The 25,984-nt window shown below is 38.4% G+C and overlaps 1 protein-coding gene across 3 annotated transcripts in view; it reads right to left on the reverse strand.

Moving 5' to 3' along the window:
• PLCB1 (phospholipase C beta 1) overlaps positions 1 to 25,984 on the reverse strand; it is a 691,592-nt gene that overhangs the window by 158,004 nt on the left and 507,604 nt on the right. For all 3 annotated transcript variants that reach the window (XM_067707502.1, XM_067707500.1, XM_067707501.1), the window contains exons 10-11: positions 19,410 to 19,556; positions 7,732 to 7,889 (exon numbers count right to left, since the gene is read on the reverse strand). In XM_067707502.1, coding sequence (XP_067563603.1) covers positions 7,732 to 7,889; positions 19,410 to 19,556 — 305 coding nt within the window. The remainder of the gene's footprint in view (positions 1 to 7,731; positions 7,890 to 19,409; positions 19,557 to 25,984) is intronic.

Here is a 25,984-nt window from a genome sequence, read left to right on the forward strand (position 1 = left end):
ATCCCGTCCAAAATATAATCAGAATATAACCACATAGCAGCACCTCCACCTTTACCATCCTGACCCAAAAACCCTTGCAGTAACTTCTGGGATAGATCCTGTCATCATTCCCACATATTCACTACCCTTCCTGTGAGATCTGTTGACCATAGGCATGGCCCTGTGTTTTGTTTTGGTTGCTGAAATGCATGTGAAAATGGCACACCGTTCTTTTGAGCAGAGTCTTCAAGAGCCATCTTGGGTTCTGCCACCTTTCTTTCCCCACTGCTGTGAGCCTGGTGATATCACATATTGGGGCTGTTCTTTCTGTATGGATTGCAGACAATACTGATGGCAGCAACAGTCAACATCTAACCTGAACAAGAAATAAACCTGTGTGGTTCTAAACCACTGAGATTCTGGAGTTTCTAGTTTTAGCAGCAAAACCTAGTGGAGGCTGACTAGTAAAGCTTTTAGCTGCTTCTATGTTTGCCTCCTGTACTGCCTACCACAGCCAGAGTGATTGCTCCTAAACATGAGTCAGATGATTTCTATTTCATTCCTTTGGAGTAAACTTTCAATGACCTCCAATTTCACAGAGTGAACTCCAAGTTCTTTATCAGATCCTGCACCTGCTATCTCACTAAATACTTCTTTTCCATTGCTCACACTGCTATAGTCCACTGACATTCTTGCTTTCCCTCCAATAGACCAAGCATTACTTCATCTCTTTGTTCATCTCTCATTTCTTTGTTTATCCTTGTTACTTCTTTCAGGAATACTCTTATCTGACAGCAAGGCTTAACTTCCTTAATTTTGAGGGGTGGTAATCTCTGCTTAAATTCCACATTACCAGGGTTTTCTCCCACCATCCTGCTGAAAATAGCATACCTCTAGCCCTTCTTTGCCTTCAATACTGATTAACGTTGTCTTAAAGGGTTATTTCCACGTGCCATGTGGTGTGTTTATTTTGGTCTATTTCTCCACACTAGAATGTAAGCTTTTTAAGGGTAAGCACTCAGTTTTCTCCATTGCTCTGCCCCTAGGATGTAGAAACTACTATGGAGCATTCTAGATGCTCACTAAATATTTCCAAGTGAATAAATGGACTCTTAAAATCATTAATAGAAGAGAGACACAATCTGCCTACTTGTGTTCCCATTTATTTCTCTACTGACTCTTTCAGAGGACAGCACATTTTTCCCATAAAGGGCCAGGTAGTGAGTATTTTAGGCTTTGTGGGCTATATGGTTTCTGTGGCAAATATTCAACTCTGCCTTTGTAGCCCCAAAGTGGGCACAGATCATATGCAAACATGTGGATGTGCCCATGTTCCAACAAAACTGAATTTATGAAAGCAAGTGACAGGCTGAATGTGGGCTGCAGAAGATAGGTTGTCAGCCCCTGGACTGGTCTGATCATTGGCCTAAGCAAATCTTAAAATTTGACTGTAACCAAAGGTAAATGTAATTTTGTATTATAGAAATTTGAATGTTGATTCCATACTCAATAGCCCGGTTAACTTTAATAATTTCCTGGGCAAAATTTCCAATCAAGATCAAGGCTTAAATTTAAAAAAGTCTTTCAAATGATAGTGTAATTAGTCTTTGACAATTTTGGCTATATGCATACTGCTCCAGTTGCTGTTAATAATGAACGTTGATCGTAGACCCGCCCCATCACCATTTGGGCCAGTGAGAGTCAGGCCTGAAGGTGAGTGAAAACCCAAGGGCCTATCTCTTTTTATCTTTAGCCAATGAAATGTCCATGTTTTTCTGGGCCTCCTCTTACAGACACCTGTAAAGAGTTCGTGCCCTTACCTGTCTTCCTAACTCTCTGGGTGGGGTTCTCTCTTCCCACAGGAGGGATGCTGGTGTGCCCTGAACTGCCACTGGGTTCTGGGGTTCCTAGAGTTTCTTGACTGATGTATCCTATTTCTTCCCTTTTCCTACCTCTGACATTGTACATGTTTGGTCTTGTGCACTTGACTAAGGACCCCATGTTTGCAATGAATCCTCCAAGCTCACTGGTTACACTCTTCTCAGCTCCCACTGGGCCTCTTACCAAGGCTGGGCTGTGTTTTCATTTGTCACATGGTTTGGGCTTCTGGCCTCTTCCTAGAGGTAAAGTGGATCCCAGGGGTTGTGTCTGGGTGTCACCCACATCCTCTACCATGGCAGCTTTACAAATGACTTCATTCAACTCCCTGCCCTCACCCTGACTTAACAACTCCTTGCGTATATAATACCCTACCATTATATTTCTAGAAGGAAAGCTAGAGTGTGGCTTTAAATTTTTCAATTATAATATCAGTAGCTAACATTTATAGAGCACTCACTGCATGCCATGCATTGTTCTAAGCCATGCCTGTATATTAAGTAAGCTCACTGAATGCTTAGAACAACAGCATTCAGCGACCCTACTTAATATACAGACATGGCTTAGAACAAGAGGCTCGGCCTGTAAGGGAGCTTCTCCTGGCCTTGCAGCCAGTCAGTGCTGGTACTGGAACCCTGGCAGTCAGCTCTAGAGCTGCATTCTAAACTTCTATGGTCTCCTTTCTCTCTTTCCTTCCCAGCCTCTCCCTCCTCCCTCCCCCCATCTCTACCACAACTCTAGTCACCAGCTTAGGAAAGCTTTTGGAACCTTTAAAGAAAACATTTACTGAATTTCATCTAACCATTTTAGTTGGGAGCACCTGAAAACTCTGGAAGTTCCCTTTTGGTTTTTCATACCTTTCTAATACTTCGCAGAGAGCACCTGATCACTGAGGATGAGAAGGCTAGTCTAGGTTTTAAGTTTGGTTCTTTCACATCAGCTGTCCTTAGTGGACAATGGATTTGAAAGTACCTTACTGCTCGACTGCTTCTCATTAAGCCAAAATCATTTTTTCAGAGACCTCTAACACTAGATCCAATAATCTATAAACCATATGGCTCAGTTACTAACCTCCAGGGGAAAAACTGCCCTTGAAATGTTTTATCCTTGACAGACAACAGCAGGGTGTATTTGGATATCCATTTTATGTGAGCATGTATGTGGCAGTTAAATTGCATCCTAAATTATTACTCTCTCAGAGAATGACACTTCATTTTCAGAAATGCTCCGTTTAACCACATACTCAAATTTAATATATTTTAATTATGTATTTTATCACTTTACTCAGTTTTCCATCTTATGCAATTGCTAGTTACAAAGGAGCTGCCTGAGGGGTGAGAAAAAGGAGCAGCTCGGGGATGGAGAAGGTGGGTGGGGATCGGTGTGGGGCGGAGGAGACTGAGTGGGAGCAGAGAGTCTGCAGACCACGTGGCGAACTGCTATATGTCATGAGCATCGGAAAGGCTCAGGCAATGAGGCAAAGAAAGTGAAGAGCCGATATATGGGATATATAATAAATAAATCCAGAGTGCAAAATAAAAAGTCTTCCATAAAGAGGCTGAATTACAGCATGCCTGCTTTCCCAGAACACAACTTTTTATTTTGGCCCAACAATAAACAGGCGGTAAATGCCAACAGGAACTTTTGCTTTTGGGGATTTATCATAGATCGCGTGGAAGCTTTCCAGATTACATAGACTCAGAGCAGATAAACTGTGTGACAAAAAAATGATGAACTTTTGCAATTGGTTTATGTTGCTGCTGCAATACACACTGTGGCTATAGAATATAGTCTAATTACACCGTGAAGATCAGGTCCAAATCTATGGGATAGCCCAAACTGGCAAACATTGGGAGAATCTTTTCACCGCCTACGGATATATGGAATTTCACAGCAAAAACGGAGAAAGACAAAATTCATTTATCTGATGAACAGAGGCAAGAAAGACTAAAAATGAAGGCTATACTATAATTTGTCTATTTTCCTGGGGATGGAAAAAGTCATTAAAAATTTATTGAGCACCTACTATATGCCAGATTCTTTTTAAAGTGCTTGGGACAGATCAGGGAACAAAACAAAGATCCCCGTCTTTTGTGGAGCTCAATGCTCTTATTGACGGAAGGACACAGACAATAAAGAAGGAACATGATAACTGAGTAAATTAAGCAGAGTGGTAGAAGGTGATAAGTGCCTCTTGGTAAATAGAAGGAATAAAGTGGTGGGGAGCCTATCAGGAGTGTGGGAGTGCTGGTCACAGTATTAAATATGTCCCAGGAGGCCTCCTTGAGAAGGTGGCATTTGAGAAATGCTTCGAGGAGGTAAGCGGTGAGCCATGCAGTTACCTGGCGGAAGAGTGTTTCAGGCAGAGGGGCAACCTTGCAAAGGCTGTGAGGCAGGACCTAACTATCATGGTCAGGGGACCGCACAGAGCCCAGCCGTGTGAGTGAGGGGGAAAGGGGTGATGAGGGGGAGAGAGATCACATGGAGCTTTGTCCCCGATTTCTCTTCGCATCCTTTCTTACAAAGTCATTTTACACAGTAGTTTCTGGAAAAGCAGACTGCCTGCTGATAATCAGGCAGAGAGGGCTGGGACTTGGGTGAGGCAAGTGACGCGCAGAAGTGCAAAATTTAAAGAGACACTCAATCTCAGGTGCCAAGTCCATTTATATGTCAGTGAGAATAAGCACCTCCTTAAATTTTGCATGAGAGATGCTTCACTTGCCTCACTCTAGTCCTAGTCCTGATGCAGAGAATTCCTGCTCTGTGTATTTGTCCACAAAACAGGCTGGCATTTCTAGGCCTCACACTCATCCCCACCCACCACCACCACCACCACACACGCACCCACATCTCTGCCAGAATTATCTATCCTGCAAATGCACAATAGCAGGAAGCGAAGCTGTACCAACTAACCACCAGGATGACGAGTTTCCTGCTCTTTTTTGGCTGCTCCCCCACCCCCAATTCCAGCAGGCAGAGAGAGGAAGCAGAATTCTGGGCTAGATTTAGTCTTTCAGTCCCTAAATCTGTCAGCAAGTTTGTGTATGTGGTGGGAAGTTGTGCTTCCGGAGCCCAGGAATAGATGCTCAATCGGCCCATGACTCTGGGATCACAGATGTGATTGAAGGACCACTTGTACGGTCGAGTGCACAGGAGGAGTCACTCTAAGCTGACTTGATGGCCAAGGCCAAGAAGCCAATGCTTCACACAAAATAAATATGCCTTAGAATGTGCTTGGAATGTGCTTTATCTCCCCCGCCACACACACAGTCTCCCCTTCCCCCAAAGGAAATCAAAGAACCTCGAGGATTATAAATGTTTAAGAAAATATAATTGATCCTCACAGGGACTCTTGAGGGGATGGTGGGCGGGGGTGTGGGTGGCCCTCCTGGCAGCAGGTGTGTGCACAAGGCCATCAGTCCCCTAGCTCAGCAATGGCTCCATCAGGATGTGCTATCTCCCTTTCCAGGACCCTGTCCATCCATCAACAGACGGATGAGCACAAATTGTATCCACTCCACACAAGGGTCGTGTGTCCCCCACTTTTTTAAAAGAGCCCAACAGGTTAGGGCTGGTATCTTAGCTGACGAGGGACCATGGCAGGAGCTGGGAAGGTGGGGGACTATGGAAATGGAACAGAAACCCATTAATTTTCCATTAAAGAAAAACCAAATGACATTAAGAGTGCTCAACTTCAGAAGCAGATACAAAGATTTTGATCAGAATTAAGGTCAACCCCATATTAAACTTTGTTGTAAAATTTAATGAAGGGTGCTATTTTTCACTAATTGCTATGTAAGAGCCGAAGTTTCAGAAATCATGAAAAGTCAACTTCACAACATAGTAAATATACTTTAAGGTGCTAATATTCCTTCTGAACACATTTTTATTGCTGTCAAGTATAGTACCGTTGATCAGGAAATTCATTTGTCTAAACTGAAACCTGGCTGTCCCTTGAAAATCTTGCTTCTTTTTGCTGCCCTCTCAAAAGACAGATGTTTATTTTATCACATCCCAAGTGCTCCAGGGCTAAAAGCTGGATATTGGAAATTTTTTTGCTCCCAATGCTACTTCTGAAATATTACGTTTCAATCTTCTTATCTTAAAACCAAACCAAACCAAACCCAGTTTTCATGCAGCAGCCAAACCAGCTTTTACCACTTCTTCACTTCTGCCATCTACTGAATGTCCCCTCATTCAGCAAAGACTTTGGCAAGTGGCTCACTTTTTCTTCATCCAAAGCTTTGTCACCAGTCTTGGTGATGCTAACATCTAACTCATCCAATATTCTGTCCTCTCAGCACTCCGACCTCCCCATTTTCAATGGCCTTCTCCCCACTCCACCTTACCTACCACCCACTTGAGCTCTGTTTCCTTGGTTACTTAGGGTAAGAGTTAGTGACCCAGAGCCAGTTCTGCCCTGAGACCCAAGTAACCCAGGTAATGGGGCTCATGCCTTGGGACCCTATGCTCTAGAGTTATCCTCTGGCCCTTCTTTTCTGATCCCTTCCAAAGAGATGAGAAGCCTGAGTCAGTCAAGAGAACATGTCCCCAAAAGCCCACATATCCTCTTTCTAGATCTCTCTAGAGTTACCTAGGACGCCAGATTTCCTCAGCCCAAATGACCCCAAGCTCCTGCGGACAGTTCTTTGCAGGGAATGTGAATAGAACCTGGATATTTGAGCTTGGGTGTCCATATGCATGAATGTTAGGCCCTTTATGGTATAGGATGGAACCTTGGGTGGAGAGAGAAGGGAGATGACCAAATATTCCCTCCTTCCTGATTAATAAGGGTAGCTGATGCTTCTTTATCAATTACCACTTTAGTCTTGCCTCCTAGATAGGATTTATCAAGATACCCAATCGTACGATTTTCTGCTTACTGACAGCATCCAACCTATAGCAAAACCCTGTCTCCTTGAACCCTCACCCAAATCACCTAATACAGGCCAAATCCTGTAAATCCTCTTTAATACAATTTTACTGACAAACACAGTTCCCCATGACATGTGTACTCTCTTGTTGCATAAGCCAGTAGAGCCAACTTGGACCACTGGTGCATTCCTAGGGGTCTTTGACTGATAGGTATCAATGTGTCAAAAGCTCGTTATAATAGTCAATCTCCTATATTGGCTATTATATAATATTCCACAGAATGGAATAGTATGTAATAAGTAAATAGTGGTGATTAATATCATCATCATCAAGAAAGCAAAGAAGCTAGAGAAACATGCAATAATATTGTTGAATCTCCCAAAGAACATGGAGTTCAAAAAGCACAACACAAAATAATGCATACTACAGCATGAATCCACTTATATCAAGTTAAAACAGTGGTGAAACTACAATGTTTACAGCTGCACATAAACTAGTACACATCTGAAGAAAAGCAAAATAGTGATCACTATAATGGTCAGGAAAGTGATCATCTCTGGAGGTAAGGAGGTCATTCTAATGGGAATAGGTACATGGGGTTTCTGGGGTGCCAGTAATTTTCTACTGCTTGCTTTAGGTGGTAAATACATGGGTGTACACTTTATATCCATGGGTTAAACTGTACAAATAAGTTGTATGTATTCTTTATGTATGTTATATTTCACAATGATAAAATGCAATAAAAAGAATGAGTGTTAAATAGACAAATAAGTTGATATTTCCTTTAATAAGACAGTTTCTTTAGATTTTGGTTAGCAGTTTACCTGATGCCAGTTAATCATGGATGAATTGCTAAATTTTAGCCTCTGAAATTGCAAAGATGATTAATAGCCTATGGACTTAATTGGGACCACTGGGACTTTCTACCTTAGCAGGCTTTACCCAAAAAGGTGTCAGGTCTCCCCAGCTTCCTCTCTTAGCAATATTCATCCACTCTACCTTGAAGGATATCTCCGTGGTCATGGTGAACCCATGGGTGATGACTGGCTCCTCTTCTGCGGTCCGTCCCTTCCAGCAGTCCAACTCCACACAGCGGCAACCAGACAGGAGCACTTGGCGATACATCTCGACAGAGGAGTTTCCAGCCAGCTGGCCAGCTGTAAAACGTCAATGAAATGAAGCTCAAACTCCCACAAAGCAAGGAAGACACTGGTGGCTTCCTAGAAAAGCTCGTCAATGATAGGAAAACAGAGTTCAAGACCTTGAGCAGTTCTCAGTCTTTCTTCTGCCTCAACATACCAGAAGGTAGTGGCACAATCCCAAATGGAATTGTGGCTCCCTAGCAGTGGTTTGGGGAAGAGAGAATAGAAGAAGGAGAGCATTGTAACAATAACAATAACTCATGTTTATTAATTGCTTACCATGTGCCAATTATAGTTCTTTGGACTTTACATATATTACTACATTTAATCTTCATAAAAATCTAGCTGGTATAACTACCTTTACTTTTTTTTTTCTTTTTTTTTTATATTTTTTTGCGGTACGCGGGCCTCTCACTGTTGTGGCCTCTCCCATTGCGGAGCACAGGCTCCGGACGCGCAGGCTCAGCGGCCATGGCTCACGGGCCTAGCCGCTCCGCGGCATGTGGGATCTTCCCGGGCCGGGGCATGAACCCGCATCTCCTGCATCGGCAGGCGGACTCTCAACCACTGCGCCACGAGGGAAGCCCTACCTTTACTTTTAAATGCTTATTTTCTGATAAGGAAAATGGCATAGAGCATTTTATTTGCCCAAGTTTCCAAAGCTGGTAAGTGGAAGATCAGGATTATAACTTCAAAACTCAGTCTTTTAATTCTGACCCTCCCTATGAAGGGGTATTGTTGACAGGCTATTCTATTATATAAGTCAAACCTTCTGTCATGTTTGTCCAAGACACAAATGCTTAGGATAGCTAAATATTCTCTTAGCAAAAGTGAAATAAATTTGTAGGAATAAATTTAAATTTGACAAGTGAAGTATAAAACTTATAATTACAAGACACTGTTAAAGAAATTAAACAAGACCTAAGTAAATGAAAAGATATCCCATGTTCATGGTGCAGAAGACTCAAAATTGTTAAGTTGGCACTACTCCTCAAATTGATTTACAAATTCAATTCCTATCAAAATCATATCTGGCTTTTTTTTTGTACAAATTGACAAGCTGATCCCAAAATTCATATGGAAATGTAAAGGACTCAGAATAGCCAAAATGATCTTAAAAAATAAGGAAAAAGTTGGAAGACTCACACTTCCCAGTTTCAAAACTTAGCTACAAAGCTCCAGTGATCAAGACAGTGTGGTCATATACATGGAATCTAAAAAAAAAAAGGTTCTGATGAACCTAGGGGCAGGACAGGAATAAAGACGCAGACATAAAGAATGGACTTGAGGACACAGGGAGGGGGAAGGGTAAACTGGGACGAAGTGAGAGAGTAGCACTGACATATATACACTACCAAATGTAAAACAGATAGCTAGTGGGAAGCAGTCGCATAGCACAGGGAGATCAGCTTGGTGCTTTGTGACCACCTAGAGGGGTAGGATTGGGAGGGTGGGAGGGAGACACAAGAGGGAGGAGATATGGGGATATATGTATATGTATAGCTGATTCACTTGTTATAAAGCAGAAACTAACACATGATTGTAAAGCAATTATACTCCAATAAAGATGTTAAAAAAAAAAGTGTGGTAGTGGCATAAGATTAGACATATAGATCAATGGAATAGAATTGAGACCCCAGAAATAAACCCTCACATTTATTGACTTACAACAAGGGTGCCAAAACAATTCATTGCCGAAAATCATCTTTTCAAGAAATGGTGCTGGGACAACTGGATTGCTAAATGGAAAATAATGAAGTTGGATCCCTATCACATCATATTAAAAAAATAATAACTTGAAATCAATGAAGTTCCTAACTGTAAGAGCTAAAATTATAAAACTCTTAGAAGAGAATGTAGAGGTAAATCTTTGTGACTTAAATTAGGCAATGGTTTCATAGATATGACACCAAAAGCACAAGTAGCAAAGGAAGAAAATAGATAAAATTTATCAAAATTAAAAACCTTTGGAAGCAGAACTGATATCCTCTAGTAAAGTGATAAGAATTGTAATAATCAAGGCACCCAAGAAATCTGAGGGTGGAAAGAGAAGCCAAGCTATTTCTGTTTCATTTAAGAAGTCGATGGAAGGTACTAATTTTTTGATAAGTTATTATTATTATTATTTTGGCTGCATCATGTGGCTTTCGGGATCTTAGTTCCCTGACCAGGGATTGAACCTGGGCCACGGCAGTGAAAGCCCTCAGTCCTGACCACTGCACAGCCAGGGAATTCCCTTGATAAATTATTTTTAAAAGATTAATAATAAATAAGTTTTGAGACAAGCCCAACATCAAACACACAAATGGAAGTTTTTGGTTTTCCATATTAAAGATTTTCTGTGACTTATACATTATAAGCTTCCATCATTTTTTTTAGAAGTCATTTAAAAGACGACATATTGATGAAAACTGTCAAAATGACTTTGAAATGGATAAGATCTGTCCATTGGAGACACACAGGACAAAGAAAATGGGATTAAACCTATTGGCTTAATTTTATTTTTATATGCATGTCACAACATCCGATATCAGCATAACAAAAGGGTGACATTTTTCAGTTCTATAGAGCCCTAGTAAATGCATTGAAAGGCTGATTAAGTAGGTTTGCATAATCACTTCTTTACTGGAAAAAATAGGACATTTTAAATACACAAGTGTTTGCAAAAGCAGAAATGCTGACAAAATAATCTAGAAAATTCCTGATGCTAGATAATAAATTTGCCATTTAAAATGCTTCAAAGTTTGTTGTAATAAAGGTCTTTGCTGCATAAAGGAAAAATGGAGAGTGGTAGTGAAGGGAAAAAGGTGATCATTTATATGTTATTCCTAAACTTAAAGGAGGGCTACTTTAGCTAAAGAAGTGAAGAATTCAAACAATTATCAGGTTAGTTCTTTAAAAATGCTAGCTCCTTCAGACCACTGCACAGCTATTCAAGAGTGGAGCAGATTTTCTTGTGTACTACCTAGGAAATTGTTTAAGTGTATTACTGACTACATCCAATAATGTGCAATTTCATTAATATTCTGTTAAGTGTTACTAACTTCTGAAAGGGAGTTGCCAGTAAAGAAGTTGCCAGTAAGCAAGTTGCTTCAATCTAATAATAGATTGAAGGTAGAAAACTACCTAACCCACACTAGAGTGTTCTGTCATAAAAGATTCAAGAAGTTTCCAGAAACATTTCTTTGGATTTGCTTGCAATATATATATATAGAGAGAGAATAGAAGCAATTTGATGTACTTTTTGAATGTTGATCAGTTAATGTTTTGAAAGAGATGGTAAGGCATGGGGTTAGAGATGGAAATGATTCTGAAAAAAAAAAAGAATGGGGGAGGAGGGTGTATATGTGTTTGTGTGTGTGTGCATGTCTGCCTGTGTCGTGTTTATTGTCCAACATCTAAGCCCAAAAGAATTCCTCTAAGGTAAATTTGTTCATTATTAAAATGAATAATCTGTATTAGAAAAGAAAATCTTCCAAAGAAAGCATTAGAAAACACACATTTATCCATAACTGTCTTATTGCTTGGAATGCATATTAGGTTTTCTGTATGTTTTCCTTCATTTATGGAGATTTTTTCCAAATATGTGAATTAATATTCGCCACTACTCTCTCCTTTTCTGCTTAAAGCCTCAAAGCTGGTTTATTTTTCTTCCCTAAAATTCCTAACTCCTCATTATTATATCCCATCCAACAATTATATTTCCATTTGATTAGATCCAATAAATAAAGCTTCTGGGGCCAGGGGATTGCCACAGGTTGGGATTAATGATATGTCATGAGTCCCTCAACCCTTGTTGTTTCTGAAACTAGTATCTGGCATCATCTCTGCCTGGCTGTGAACACCCTCTGGAGTTCATTACAAGCCTATGATTGAACTTTGGAGCTGAAGCTCCATCTCAGATTAATTCATAATACTGCCCCGAGTCAGAGCTCTGCAACTTCTCACTTGACTGCATTCATTTTGGGCAGCTGGCTTCATTCACTTGAGTTTGTCTCAGATTAGTCAAGTCGTCCATGGATGGAAGAGACCAGAAAATTGAAAATCATAATCCGTCTATTAACACAAGCTTCTGAGAAATTTCTCATCTTGTGGAATGTGACGATTAATTGCCTATATTTATATGTATCGTTATTTATTGTCTTCTCTTCAATCTTTAGGGTAAGAAGTTTCCAGATTGTGAAACTTTTGTTAATTCAGTGGCTTTCTTCAATAAACACTGTCTCCTTCAATAAATGGATATGGGAACCATTTCTACTTGCTTTCAATGCTGTGAAACCAACAGCTACACTTGAGGGAACTATGCAAAATACAGAGGATGTGTTGTTCATCTTGACCGTCTCTAGGGCCATCAGTTTGATCTGATCTCTCTCTTCTACATTATCTGTCTGCTGCCCCAGTGAGACCATGAAGGTCTTTTTTTTTTTTTTTTTAATTGAAGTATAGTTGATTTACCATGTTGTGTTCATTTCTGCTGCACAGCAAAGTGATTCATTTATACACACACACACACACACACACACACACACACACACACACACATTCTTTTTTATATTCTTTTCCATTATGGTTTATCACCCTGAACCTCTTTTGAACATAGATCCAATTGCCATGGGATGGCTTAGGCAAGTGGGAAAAGAACTTTAAGCATATGCCTTACTGATTACAGGAGCCTCATCACTAGGGTATATTCATATTCTCAAATATTCTCTGTGGGAGGTAAAATACTGGTTGCTTTGGATACAAAAATGACACAAGACATCTTCCTTACCTTACCATTTAGGTAAAGAGGCAAGTACAAACAAAGGAGAAGGCTCTTATGTGCCAGGGAGTTTACACCCTCACTGCACTATTACACTTCTGGCTGTCATTTCTTTCTCTTTTTCCTTGCAAACAGAATAATCTATTTAGGTTCTGATATGCTTCAGGGTCCCCTCTCCAGCCCTGGGATAAATCTTAATTCTTCTCAGCCAGTCACAGTGGTTCTGTGGTCCATGCTGGTACTTATTGTAGGGCATTGCTGTATGGTGTAACTCTGGGCTACATCTAATAGGGTGTAAAGGAAAGTCTGCTGGGTGAGTTGGGGAAAACCTCACTCATACAAAGGGCCACAAGATGCGGATGTTCCCTGGGCCACATGTGGAGCTTATTTCTTACGGAGGCAATGCTCAGGGTGCACAGTCATCTTGAAACAATAAGAGGATGGGACTTCCCTGGTGGTCCAGTGGGTAAAACTCCATGCTCCCAATGCAGGAGGCCCGGGTTTGATCCTTGGTTGGGGAACTAGATCCCACATGCATGCCGCAACTAAGAAGTCTGCATGCCGCAACTAAGAAGTCCTCATGCTGCTACTAAAAGATCCCACATGCCACAAGTAAAGATCCCACATGCTGCAACGAAGATCGTGCATACCTCAACTAAGACCCAGGACAGCCAAAATAAATACATAAATATATATTAAAAAAAAAAAAGGAAAAGAAACCATAAGAGGAGCAAAAAGATAGAAAGCATCTGGGTCTCTGATGACATCAATGAATTCCTGATTTAATCAACACTCAACCACTCTGCTTCTGGACTTCTTGCTGTGTGAGGTAGTAAATTTCTTAATGTTTAAGCCATTAAGTAATAGTATCCTCTTATGCATAGCCCAAAATACCCTGGCTGTTTCAATTTACTTTCATTTTCACATGAAGAAATTAAGGCTTAGAAGACTTAATTTACTTAAAGGCAAATTGAAACTTGGTCTGTTTATTTGTTAAGCTCAACTTCTTTCCATTCTACCACCCAACTTTCATAGGTCTGTGTGTGCTTTAAACCAAAAATAAATTATAAAAAGTTGCATATGCTAAGGACTAAATGAGTAGGAGAGATGTAAAGGGAGGGAGTGACACTAAGCTTGGGTTGGTAGTGGATTGCCAAGGGAAAAACTATACCTTAAGGTATAGGAGAGGAATTGAATAATCAGATAGTTTAATTCATCAGAGGGATAACTAAAACCTCCAATCTAATGTTTTACTTCCCAAGCTGAATAAAAATGTTAATTATTCAGAGATATGTCACTTTGCTTTTCCTGAGTATACGGAGCCATCATCTCCCAAATGGTTTAGAGTATGGAAAGATTTATGAAGAGCTGAAAAAGTGTAATTGAAATGAATGCACACTGTTCAGTCCTGAGACAATCTTGTTTTGAGTCATAAGGGTAGATTCCTCAAGGAAAAACAATAACTTAAACCGTAATCACTACCTGATGTACTGCCAAGTCTATCCAAAACCCTAGAAAATGACCATCATAATTAAACATCAACTCATTCTGTGCATGTATTTCTCTCAGTGATTGGATTTTATTTTTCCTTCTGAGTGTCTTGATAGTCAACAAAGGGGCAATAATGAGCAGAGAAATAGACATAATAATAATAGCGCATTGCTAAATTGATTGGTTTTTATACTGTATGTTTAATCTTTATGGTCCCTTTGAATGCTCAAAAGAAAACATTCCAAATAATGAAGTTCTCCTTATTTGAATTTAGACTGGCATTTCTCAGGAATACTTGTTCTTCAAATGCTCCAAGAAAGTACCTAGCGTGGTCATGACTAGGGGAGGAGGGTTGATCATAACCTTAGTGTGAGTGAATCTGTAAGCTTTTTTTCCCTATATTCGAAACATACTGCAGTAGATGCCGACCTTTGTTTGAATCTAGCGTTTTAAAAACTCATTTGAATAGGAAAACTTTTCTTTTTCCACCACATACCCCTTCTGTGAAATAATGTTTCTGTAGAAAATATTTCTGCTTGTTCTGGAACTGCTTGTAAAGTATAAAATCTAACTCATTTTCTAGGTATTGATTTTAACATTTAACTGGATTTTATCGGGTTATACCTTGGTTATAATTTTATTTTATAACATTCTTAATAGGCTTTGGGAAGTTTGAATTTCTATATTTTAGATGCTTACCCAAAGGTCTCTGAGAGATAAGAGTTCTGACTCTCTATAATTAAAACAAGGACACTAATAATATCATATGAAGTAAAACCAAATTTTACCTGTTAGAAGAGGATTTTAGGCAAAACCTCAAGAACCTATATTAGAATTTATATGTAATTTTTAAAATTAATTATATGGAATTCTCCTTAGTTCCCCTGCAGAGATTTTGACTGGTATTGGGACAAGGTAATATTGTAAGAATGGAGATTTACATAATGCAAACCCTGGTATGAAAATATATGTCTCAGAAACATGAGGAAGATAAGTTTAAAAAAAAACCTTAAAGATCAGAACATAGTCTAACATAGGTAACATAGCTTTAAAAATTGAATACTTAAAAAGATGTGAATACTTTTAAGTATTACTAGAAATACTTAAGAAATTTTAAAATACTACTAGAAATTTAAAAATTGGGGAGAGAGTTGGTTTAGTTGTACAGAAATTTGGAGACAGCTCTTTGAGTTCTTTCTTCAGCAAAAAGTAGAGTGGACCGTTCTCTTTTATAGTAGCTGAAAGCTCTACTTTCTGAAAACTATTGGCCATTAATATGGTAACACCCCAAACCCAACTGACACAATGGAGCCAAGTTCTCTACCATGTTTGTGCTGACCAAGTTAATCAGAGGGAGGGCAAATGAGTGACCCTGGAAGAAATTAATTGGACTAAAAGTCCTTAGTAAAATGCAGTTAAAAAACAAAAAGAACCGCTGAGAAAAATTGAACAGTATTTTGTAGTTCTATTGTTTGTGTTGATATTGAACAATTTTCTTGGAACTATTATTGTGTTGTCAGTAAAGCAAATGAGTGATTATGTATAATTTGCTAGGTATCAAGATTGATATAAAAAGCACAGCTATAGAATCAAGAATTTAAATTGGAAGATAGGAGTAGAAATCTTTATGTGAATTCTTGTGCCTTAACAAGAAGAAAAATGTATCTTTTCTTGATTTGTTCACTGAAATGGTCCAGAAACAACATTCCATAGCACAGGGTTCAAATTGCTGTTACCCATATGCGTATTTTTTCACACTAAAAGGAACAAGGGATCATTGGGGGAAAAGTCTGATTCCATGCGTGGTGCAGAAAGATGAGACTGGAAGATCTTTATGTGCCAGAAAACAAGGACATTTTTCAAAGATCAATGGGTCATGTCAAGAGGAGAGAGAAGCCAGCCTGAAAAATGTTTCCACTGTCCAAAGCTGAGACTATTTGAACATCAAAAGGAGAATAGTGGCTGTGGTTGAGTGAACCTATGTAAACTCTGAAAACTTTGTCCATAATGATATGCAAAAAGGGAAAAATTAACATACTCTGGAAGAAGGTAAAAAGAATAGAACGTATATATACCCAGTCAGTCTTGTCATTCAGTCATTTTGGTATCATTGCCTGATTTGTTATATGGCAAATAATACAGATACTAACACATGTAAATATATTCATTTTTGGACTTAAAAAAGACTATTGGTAAAATTATTGCATAGTGTGACTTCCAGATAGATAAAACAACATGCAATGTCCAAAATTTAACTGAACATATGTTTAAGTATTTTTAAGCATTTTGGGGTCCTAAGTACAAGATAAATGCAAGATTCAATCATGTGTCAAAGTCTTTAAAGTTATATTTCTTAGGATCCTATGAAGTCAAAGATCTAGACTTTTACTTGAGGTTCTATAGACCTCCTCAAACTTGGATGAGAAAAAAGATTACATCTTTAACTCAAATCGCTATGTGCAATTTAACATTCTCTTCAGTTATGAATGTAGGCCACAATTCACTGTAGTACTAGCAGGACAGTGACTTTGTTACCAGTAGAAATCACAGATATTTTCATATCATATTCCAATTGTTGCAAATATCACATGTATTATTTATACAATTTTTAAAAATTGTGTTAATAAAATATATACAATTTTATCCAAATTTGTTTTTCAATATTTGATCAAAATATTTCAATGGAAGTTTTTCCTCTTTAATTCTATGTACATTATTTTATACGTTTAACATTCTTAGAAGGGTCCATAGGCTTCACCAAACTGCCAGATACATCAATGATACCGAATAAGATTAAGGACCTCTGGGAAGGAAAAAATCCTTTACAAATGCTTAGCAATTTGAGTGGGAGCTGCAAAATTTTTGTAATAAGTCTAAGAAACTGAATCCAAGAAAGTGGGCTAAGTGGACACTCTCTTCTTGAAGCTATGAAACCTGTAGTAATTTTAAAACAGGTTAAGGGGCTTCCCTGGTGGCGCATTGGTTAAGAATCTGCCTGCCGATGCAAGGGACATGGGTTCGAGCCCTGGTCCAGGAAGATCCCACATGCCGCGGAGCAACTAAGCCTGTGTGCCACAACTACTGAGCCTGTGCTCTAGAGCCTGCAAGGCACAACTACTGAAGCCTGCGTTCCTAGAGCCTGTGCTCTGCAACAAGAGAAGCCACGACAATGAGGAGCCCGTGTACCGCAACGAAGACCCAATGCAGCCAAAAATAAAGACAAACAAATAAATAAATAAATTTATAAAAAAAATAAAACACGGCTAAGAATATTCTGACATTCCTCCCATTGAGAGTTGTGGTCTGTGTCCCTTACCTTGAAGCTGGGTAGGTTTGTGACATTTCTGACAAATAAAGAACCTTGAAGCTGGGTAGGTTTGTGACATTTCTGACAAATAAAGAAAGAAGGGACAGTATGGAACTTCAGAGGCTAAGTGCAAAAAAGGGCAATTAAGCTTCCTCCATGTTTCTTTGGGACACTTGTTTTTGCAGCTATAAGCTGCCATGTAAGAAGTCTACCTACCCTGGGGCTGCCATGCTGTGAGGAAGCCCAAGCCACATGGGGAGGCCAATTTTAGGCAATTAGGTCAGCAGTCTTAACTGAGCCCAGCTGTTGGGTCACTAGCCCAGGTCCAGACATGTTGGTGGTGAAACCTCCAGATGATTCCAACAACCAAGCCTTTTGTGTCAACCCAGCCATTCACTTCCCAGCTGTAGCCCAAGACACCATGGAACAGAAACAAGCCATCTGCTCTGTGTCCTGTCTGAATTCCTGACATATAGAATATGGTCAAAATAAAATGGTGGCTGTCTTATGTCCCTGTGTTTTGGTGTGATTGGTTATACAGCAAGAGATGACAAGAATAGGGTTTAGGATGAGCCAGACACGAATCTAATTAGTTTTATAGCATGAATCTCTCTTAGTAGGTATGTAGTTGAAACAAAACAGGTCACAAGTAGCATAAGAACAGTCTGATTTTCATGAAGAACATGCAAGTTGCAGTTCAACTGCCTGTAGAACTCAGAGTGTATGATTCTGACAAGATGGTCTCAGATGATATGGAATCATCCTGAAATAGCTCATTCTAGCTGTCCAGGGGCCACATTGCTATCTCTGTCCAAGAGTCATTTCTATTCTAAGCTATTTTTCACCAAGTGTGGGATACCAGGCTAACACTGGATTCGATGCTAGCACAATATACATTTGTGCCTAGAGAAATGGATCCCCTTAAGGAATTCAGAAGACTGAACTGCTTATTTGCCAGATGGCTGAACCCTGTGAAATTCTCTTGAACACTCTCATGAATACCTAGTGCCTGGACCTCCCTGCCACTATGTGCATGGCATTGCTGGTCTATCCTGCCACACAAACCACACACCCCTAGGCAATGAGCCATAAGCACATCAAAACCTCCCCCAAGGCACGGCAAGTACCTATAACTTACAGATACCAAATGACACCCCAGACTTTGGTTGCATTGTGGGTCTTAAGGTCTGGCAATCTTATATTCATTTGGGTGATGGACTGTATGAAGCAAGAAAGTGATAAGGTTTTGAAAAGTCCTTTTTTTTTAACCAGTAGGTTTTTTTTTTTTTTTACAAAGTCTTTCTAAGGCTGGTAATCAGAGAGTATTCTGCAAGAAATGTATTTTGATTATAAAAACATTTTAGTTTATTGAGATTGGTATTTATTAAAATTTTTATTCTAAACTATATTGAGATAATATATATTATATATATGTTTTAATTTTTTTTCTATTTAACAATCTACTAAAAACCATGGCAGTGCTCAATTTAGGGTCAAGTTAGGAAACGCACTCCTTTATTATAATATTTGCAACAAAGTATATATAAGATGTCACTCACAAAGAAATTTGTTTATGTCTAAAGCCCTGTGCACCTGAGCAAAATTATTAATTTGCCTTGAGTGGAAGTTATTTAGGGAAGAACTTTCCTGTAGATGAAAACAGTCCAGAGAACTATGTGGCTTTATAAGTGGCTTGAAGTCTATTGAAGAAAGAATTCAGTTATGCAAAAATTCCATTGGTCTGAAGATACCAGACATGAATACATTTTAGATGACATGAAAACTTAGGAATAGATGTGAAGAAATGATATTGTTGCTTGTGGGTGGAGCCTCTGGTCATGGAACCCCAGTTCTCAGAGGCTTTTCACAGGAAGTGAAAGGAAATACGCCTCCACTTCAGAACAACAGTAAGCAGAGGCTGGTGACATTTGGTGAGACTGGATAAAATAATTGTCAAAGAACTATGAACTCATACCTGTGAGGTAGGTGTTGTGTGAGGAATTGATGAAATAGTGAGTAAGTGGCTGAGACATATCTTCATTCAAATCCAGTTTCTCAGGTGGAACGACTCCATTTTCCTCTCCACTCAGATAGCGCATAAATCCATCCACTGATATCTGTCCTGGAGGAAATGAAGAGTTAAGAAGAATGTGAATGTATTATTTTCATGGGTTTCTGGCGTCATGTTGCTTTAACTTTTTTTTTTTCCAGAAAACTCTTGTAGCATCCAAGATGGAAGACAGTAGCCCCAATTGCAATTTAATATGGATAAACAGTAGTCTAGGATCATGCTATTTCACTACATTTATCTCCAAATGCCAGAAATAATAGAGGAAAATGTAGTTACATGAGTATCACAGACTTTCAGAGGAGTTAAATACCTGAACACCGATCTCCTGTTTTTAAATATAAGAATGCTTATCAACTTTGCGTATGGACAGCAAAATGTTATTAGTGCTTATCTCTAGGTGATAGAATTAGGAGTGCACTTCCCAATGTTCTATCATGAAAATATGTTACTTTTATAATTAAAAGAGTTATTCACAAGTGGTTTTATTATTTAAACTAAAGTGAAAATGTTTTCAAATAATGATTTTTTATCTCTAAAACAGAAAATAAAGATGACCATACTGAGGAATAAAAATTTGAATGCTCATAAAAAGGAAGGTCTTTAAAGTTCTTATTTAGAATGACTTTACTTCAAATGAAAGAAATATGACTCGCACTTTAGTTAGTTTATTCAGATTGTATTTAGAATTTTTCTTCTGTTGTAATCTTTCTGAGGTGACTACTACTAAATACTGAGATAATTCTTTATTAAAGTGAATTTTATGTAGTACATAGAAAGGGCCATCTTCATGATTTTGGTTCATCATCACAGTTTGTCTCTTCAACCTTAACAATCAAAGCCACAAACAAACAAACAAACAAAACAAACACAATCACCAGTGCATTTGTGAGCAGTAAAGATCTTGCTAGTAAATGTTAGAGGGAAGTAAGTTTTTTTCCTTGTTGAAAAAGTTTGTATTAATATAAAAGTGGTATATGTTTATGGAAGAAAAATTAGGAAATAAGATGAACAGAGAGGAAAAGTAAAACTTTTCTGAACATGCCTAACTCTTCCTTCAGAGACAATTACTATTAAAATCTTGTTGTATATGCTTCCAGAAAAAAAAAAGTGTGTATGCATGTGTGTGTGTAATTCTTTTATGAAACTGCAATCCTATATATCTGTATATGATTTAGAAACTTTTGTTTATATTAACTGAACAATATATTATGAACACTGTCATATAATTATATAACATTTACATTTTATATATTATAAAATATATAACCATCACATGATTAAGTAATATTCCATTATCTTTGGAGTTGTCTCTCATTTTTCACTAGTATAAATGACATTGTATGGAATACTCTGGTAGTTGAATCTCTGTACAAACTTTTAATTATTTCCTGAGAATGAATTTCCAGAAATAGAATTGCTGGTTCAAAGACTATGCATATTTTTAAAGCTTTTACTACACATAACCAATTTGCTTTCTGTTAAAGTTCTAGCAATTTACTCTTTCACTAGTGGTTTGCCTTCTCTTCACCCCTATGCCAAACTCATAGGTAAAAACATGATATCTAATAATTCTAATTTTCATTGATTTGAGCATTATTTATTCTTGAATGGTAAGAGATGTGTCATCTGCAAATGGAAAAGCTAGCACTACTGTTTACCCACAGTGTAAATCTTTTTACATTCAATAAGCTTCTCAAAATAACTGATGAGTATGTTCTATAATTCTGGAAACATTATAGCTAAATCACCTTTAATATTTTCCAGGAATAAATAAATAGAAAGAAATTTGGTTATTGGCTTTTGACGAGTGGAGCTGTATCTTACAAAAAGAAAAATCTTATAGATGCCATAGTTTATACCTCCAAATAACCATCATCTACCAAGGTGATGGTTCCAATCATGCTGTCATTGATGAGAACACTTTGGTTATTGCCTTTGAAACCTTCTTTTGAAATTCATTTATGGTGGAATGCATATACTCTTTCAGACTGGTTTCAATTTTTGGAAACAAACCAAAGTCAGTGCCTCTTAGGGCCAAAGTTATCTCAATAGATAGCTTTCAACAATATTTTGGAGCATAAAACATTTAGAGATAAAGTATTTTTTAAAAAAATCTGATTTCTTCATCGTCTTCCTTTTCGTTCCTTTCATCGGTAGGAACGAAAATCATAGAGCAGGTATACAAAAGATGAAGATCTGAGATGCTTAAATTAAGCTTTAGAAGCCAGGTGGCCCGTCCTCTCGAGCATCAGTGTTACTGGAGTCCCGGGTCCTGGGTATTTCCATGCTTTGGCACTCGAGAGCTGGCACTTTTTAAAATAGAAAAATGGGTGTTATTTTATTTACTTTGTTGTTAAGTGACTTTCAGTCTTCTGTTTGAGGTTTGGGGTGATCCTTCATCTGCATTGTGGACAATTATCATTTTACTCTGATTTATCGCCATCTTGTCACCTTATTCTCAAAGGAGTGTCTATTCCTCCCTCCCTCTTTCCCTTCCTTCTCCCATCTCTTTACCTTCCACTCACTTAACAAACATTTATTGAACGCCTGCAATGTGATGAATACACAGAAAAATAAAGCAGAGCAAAGCACAGACTATGCCTTCAAAGAGCTCATAATCTAATAGAAAATAAGACCATTCACCCCTTGAACAGCAGGCATGCGCTCCTCCAGAGCAGGATGTGTGTTTCTATCTTTGTCATCCTTGGAATATACCACAATTCTCTGTGCACTGTAGCTGTAAAATCAGCACTTACCTTTGACAATTAGTGATTCAAAAGAGAAAATAAATGGTTTTGAAACTGGGAGATCACTAAAGATGGCATAATTTTGATTCTTTTATCTGATTAGGTCAAATCATATGAAATTATTAATATTTGGTGTTTTTAACCTATGCAAATGACAGTTTCATACATCACAATTTCTAACCACAGCTGTTCCTCAAAGGACAGGCAATAAATGCAAGTGGCTTTAGGGGCCAACAAAAGAAAGTAATGTGACTCCTGGAATAAAGTGTACCCAAGGAAAACTCACAAGTATATGCTCCTTCTAAAGGCATGCAAATGACAGCAATACAATATGGTGTGACCAAGACATACCATCTTTATGGTGCGGGTGGACGCTGTGTTTGTGTCTGGTATCTTGGGAATAAATATCCCTTGGTGTGATCAGCAACTTTTAAAAGCAATTAAAACAAAACATATGCCAATATGGCATGGATGACAAATTAATTCTAATTTTAGCATGGATTTCCATTATATTGTCTCTAGTGCCTTCCGGGCACGTGTGTTGAGAAAGATTCTGAACCACGCTTGTGAATAATTTTGATGTCGGTCATGGAATGCATGACAGAAAAGTGGGGGTATGCAAGCTATATATTTGTTATTCTCAAACCAGGATATTATAATTTAGTTATGCTCTGCAACATGCCAAAGAACATGTGTCAAAGTTTTATTTGATTCATTAATGAGAAAATCAGGATGACGACAAACCCATTTCAAAGAAGCCTATGGGATATTGATACATACATATATGTGTGTCAGCAACCTACCCCCCAAACCTATTAAAATATTGCTAAATTGAATATAAACTTGCTTAAAGTCCTATAGGTCGATTAATATAATCTTTGGGTTACCTTCTCTACCTTTACTATTTCCTAGGAGTCAAAGATTTTAACAGAGTTTTTAGCATAGATTAAAATTAGTAAAAACAAGAGTTAGGTGAATCAGTGTTTGTAAGCTTTATTTACAATGAATTATATCAAATAATTTAAAAATCCCCAGCTGAGGAATTTACCTAACTTTGAATAGGAACAATATATGAGTTTGGAGGACAGTTCAGAATATGATTGTAGACTGCAAGTAGGCAGAGCAACTTTTCAACCCCAAAGCTTGCCTTGCTAACTAAAGGAGCAAATGTGCAAGACTTTGATATATCAAATGACTAGGCAGAGATATGTCAAAGTCAAGAAAAGCCAATGAAAAAGTAAAGATCAGGAGTTGGAAGTTTATAAGTTGCAAGGCATCAGCTGAGGGGTCAAGAGTTCATTTGCAAAAATGTAGATGTTTTTGGCATAATGAATTAGCCTAAAAATATAGTTCTGACCAGTAAAGGCTTTTGGACGAAAACAGACCCTTAGAGGATTTTCCTTTGTTGCATGTAACCTACAGCTGGAATACTGTTGTTGCTGTTGACTTAAATGCATCAGTACTTTTCCACCAACCCGTCACTGTTTTTGCGAAACTGCTTAAGATTTTTTTTCAGGTCCACTGAGGTACATAGAAAAATGAAAAGCCTTAAGAACTAAGATGGGGAAAACACTGTTTTTCTAAACCAGTCAATTTAGTAACAGTACAAGAAATGCGGCTTCCATTCCTGCCAGCAGTAATTGATCAGCGACAGACTCTTCAACCATAGGATGAGAAAACTAGATGGGCTCTTATGTCTCTTTCAGCTCTAAAGTTCTATGAATTCAAGTGGTTTAATACACTCTGGATGATTACCAGCTAAATTAAAACAAAATGTCCATATTAGAATGAGATTATGAAACATCAAACCACAATTAAAAGCAATGTGATGATTTTCTGGAATAAAAACAACAGGAAGAAAAGTTAAGTTCAGAAGGATAATACCAGCTGACAAAGGCTAAAAATAAAGTCCCTTCTATATTTTCTTAATAAAAGATTGATATGCTTCCAAGTGGACATGCCACTCATATAAAGACACCTAAAGATCTTTATAAGCATTTATATTATTTGAACCACTTAGAGCCAAAGTAGGAAAAATATAAGTCTCAAGGAATGGAGAAAACACTGCTCTATGAAGCTTTTTCGTTCAAAAGAAGTTCTAGTGTATACTGAAAAAAGAAGGCTGGTGATCAAATGTGAAAAGATCTGACTTCAATGGGGAGGAACCATCTTCAAAGGGACACGAGAGGAAAGTGGCATGACAAAATGATGGTCCCAATGGCCATTTATATGGCTTGTCATTCTTCAACAATATCTTTGCTGCAGAGAAACTCTCAAATGTCAGGCAGCTGTACACATATACCATGGCCAGGAACTGTACCTCTGCCTCCTTCTGTCTCTCTCCTTCCCCTGGGGTAGATGATGACTGAGGCTCCACTTGTGTCCTCTTGAAAATGTCAGGAAGACAAAAATTTGAAATTTTGTTGTGACAACATGAGACCTCCCAGGGATGCTTTTAAATCTTGCTGTATATCCAGGGACATAGAGCTGGATGCATTTCATGCTTACAAGTGCATGCCAAGGCCTTTGAATATATACTGGGGAACAAGCTACTCCCTTGCCTTCTTTAAACCTGGGACCATCCTATGGGCCTTGGGAACAATTAATTTATCTTTATATTTTTGGCTGTGTTGGGTCTTAGTTGCAGCACGTGGGATCTTCGTTGAGGCATGCGGGATCTTTTGTTATAGTGCACGGTCTCTTCGTTGTGGTGCGGGGGCTCCTCTCTAGTTGAGGCACACGAGCTCAGTAGTTGTGGCGCGTGGACTTAGTTGCCCTGTGGCACATGGGATCTTAGTTCCCCAATCAGGGATCAAACCCACGTTCCCTGCATTGGAAGGAAGATTCTTTACCACTGGACCACCAGGGAAGTCCCAGGCCTTGGGAACAATTAAGAAGAGGAGGATCTGTGTCCAGAAAAGGGAGCTCTGGAGAACAGAATGGAACAGTCTAAAGAGGTTTATGGACTGGTTCTCCCATTTTCTCAGGTCCTGACCCCTTTTATTAATTGACTTCTTGAAACCTACTTCCAACAGAACTTTCCAGCTTGACCTCATGTTCCAGGCATCTAAGAAAAGATGTTTCAGCTTAAGTCTCTCCAGGAAGAAGACACAGTTATCTAAACCTCTTTGCAATATGTTCAGGCACAACTGTTCTCCCAGTTTCATTTACTTGATGAAGCCTTTCCTAGAGTCTTATGACCTAATCCAATTTAGATTAATCAATTAACATTTTTTTAAATTCTATTCTTTGTTGAATCTCTTTTATTTTTTGTAAACCGCATCTTCCTCCTTCATAGTTAGCTTTTCATTTCAGTGGGAGCACATTTGTCAGTAGCTTCCTGAGAAAGGGTTCCTGAGTGTTAAGTTTTTTGAGCCTTGTACGTCTAAAAATGGCTTTATGACATTTGCATTCTTTATTGCTAGTTTATCTGGGTATAATATTGTAGGTTAAGAAAATTTTCTTTTAGATTTTTGTGAGAAAAGTTGCTTCATTGTCTTTTAACTTCTAGTGGGCTGTTAAGAGATTTGAAGAATTACTATTTCATCATCCTAAAAACATATGTGGCCTGTTTTTTTATTTTGTCTCTTTGGAAATTTCTAGCATCTTATTAAGTTCCAGTTTCTGGAAACTTCACAATGATGTGCTTTGGTATAGGTTTATTTTTATCCCCTGTGCTGGACACTCTTGAAGCCTTTGTAGTCTGAAAGCTATTATTCTTCTATTTGGAAC

This window comes from Pseudorca crassidens, chromosome 15 (genome assembly GCF_039906515.1).
Source record: "Pseudorca crassidens isolate mPseCra1 chromosome 15, mPseCra1.hap1, whole genome shotgun sequence".
Lineage (NCBI taxonomy): Eukaryota > Metazoa > Chordata > Mammalia > Artiodactyla > Delphinidae > Pseudorca > Pseudorca crassidens.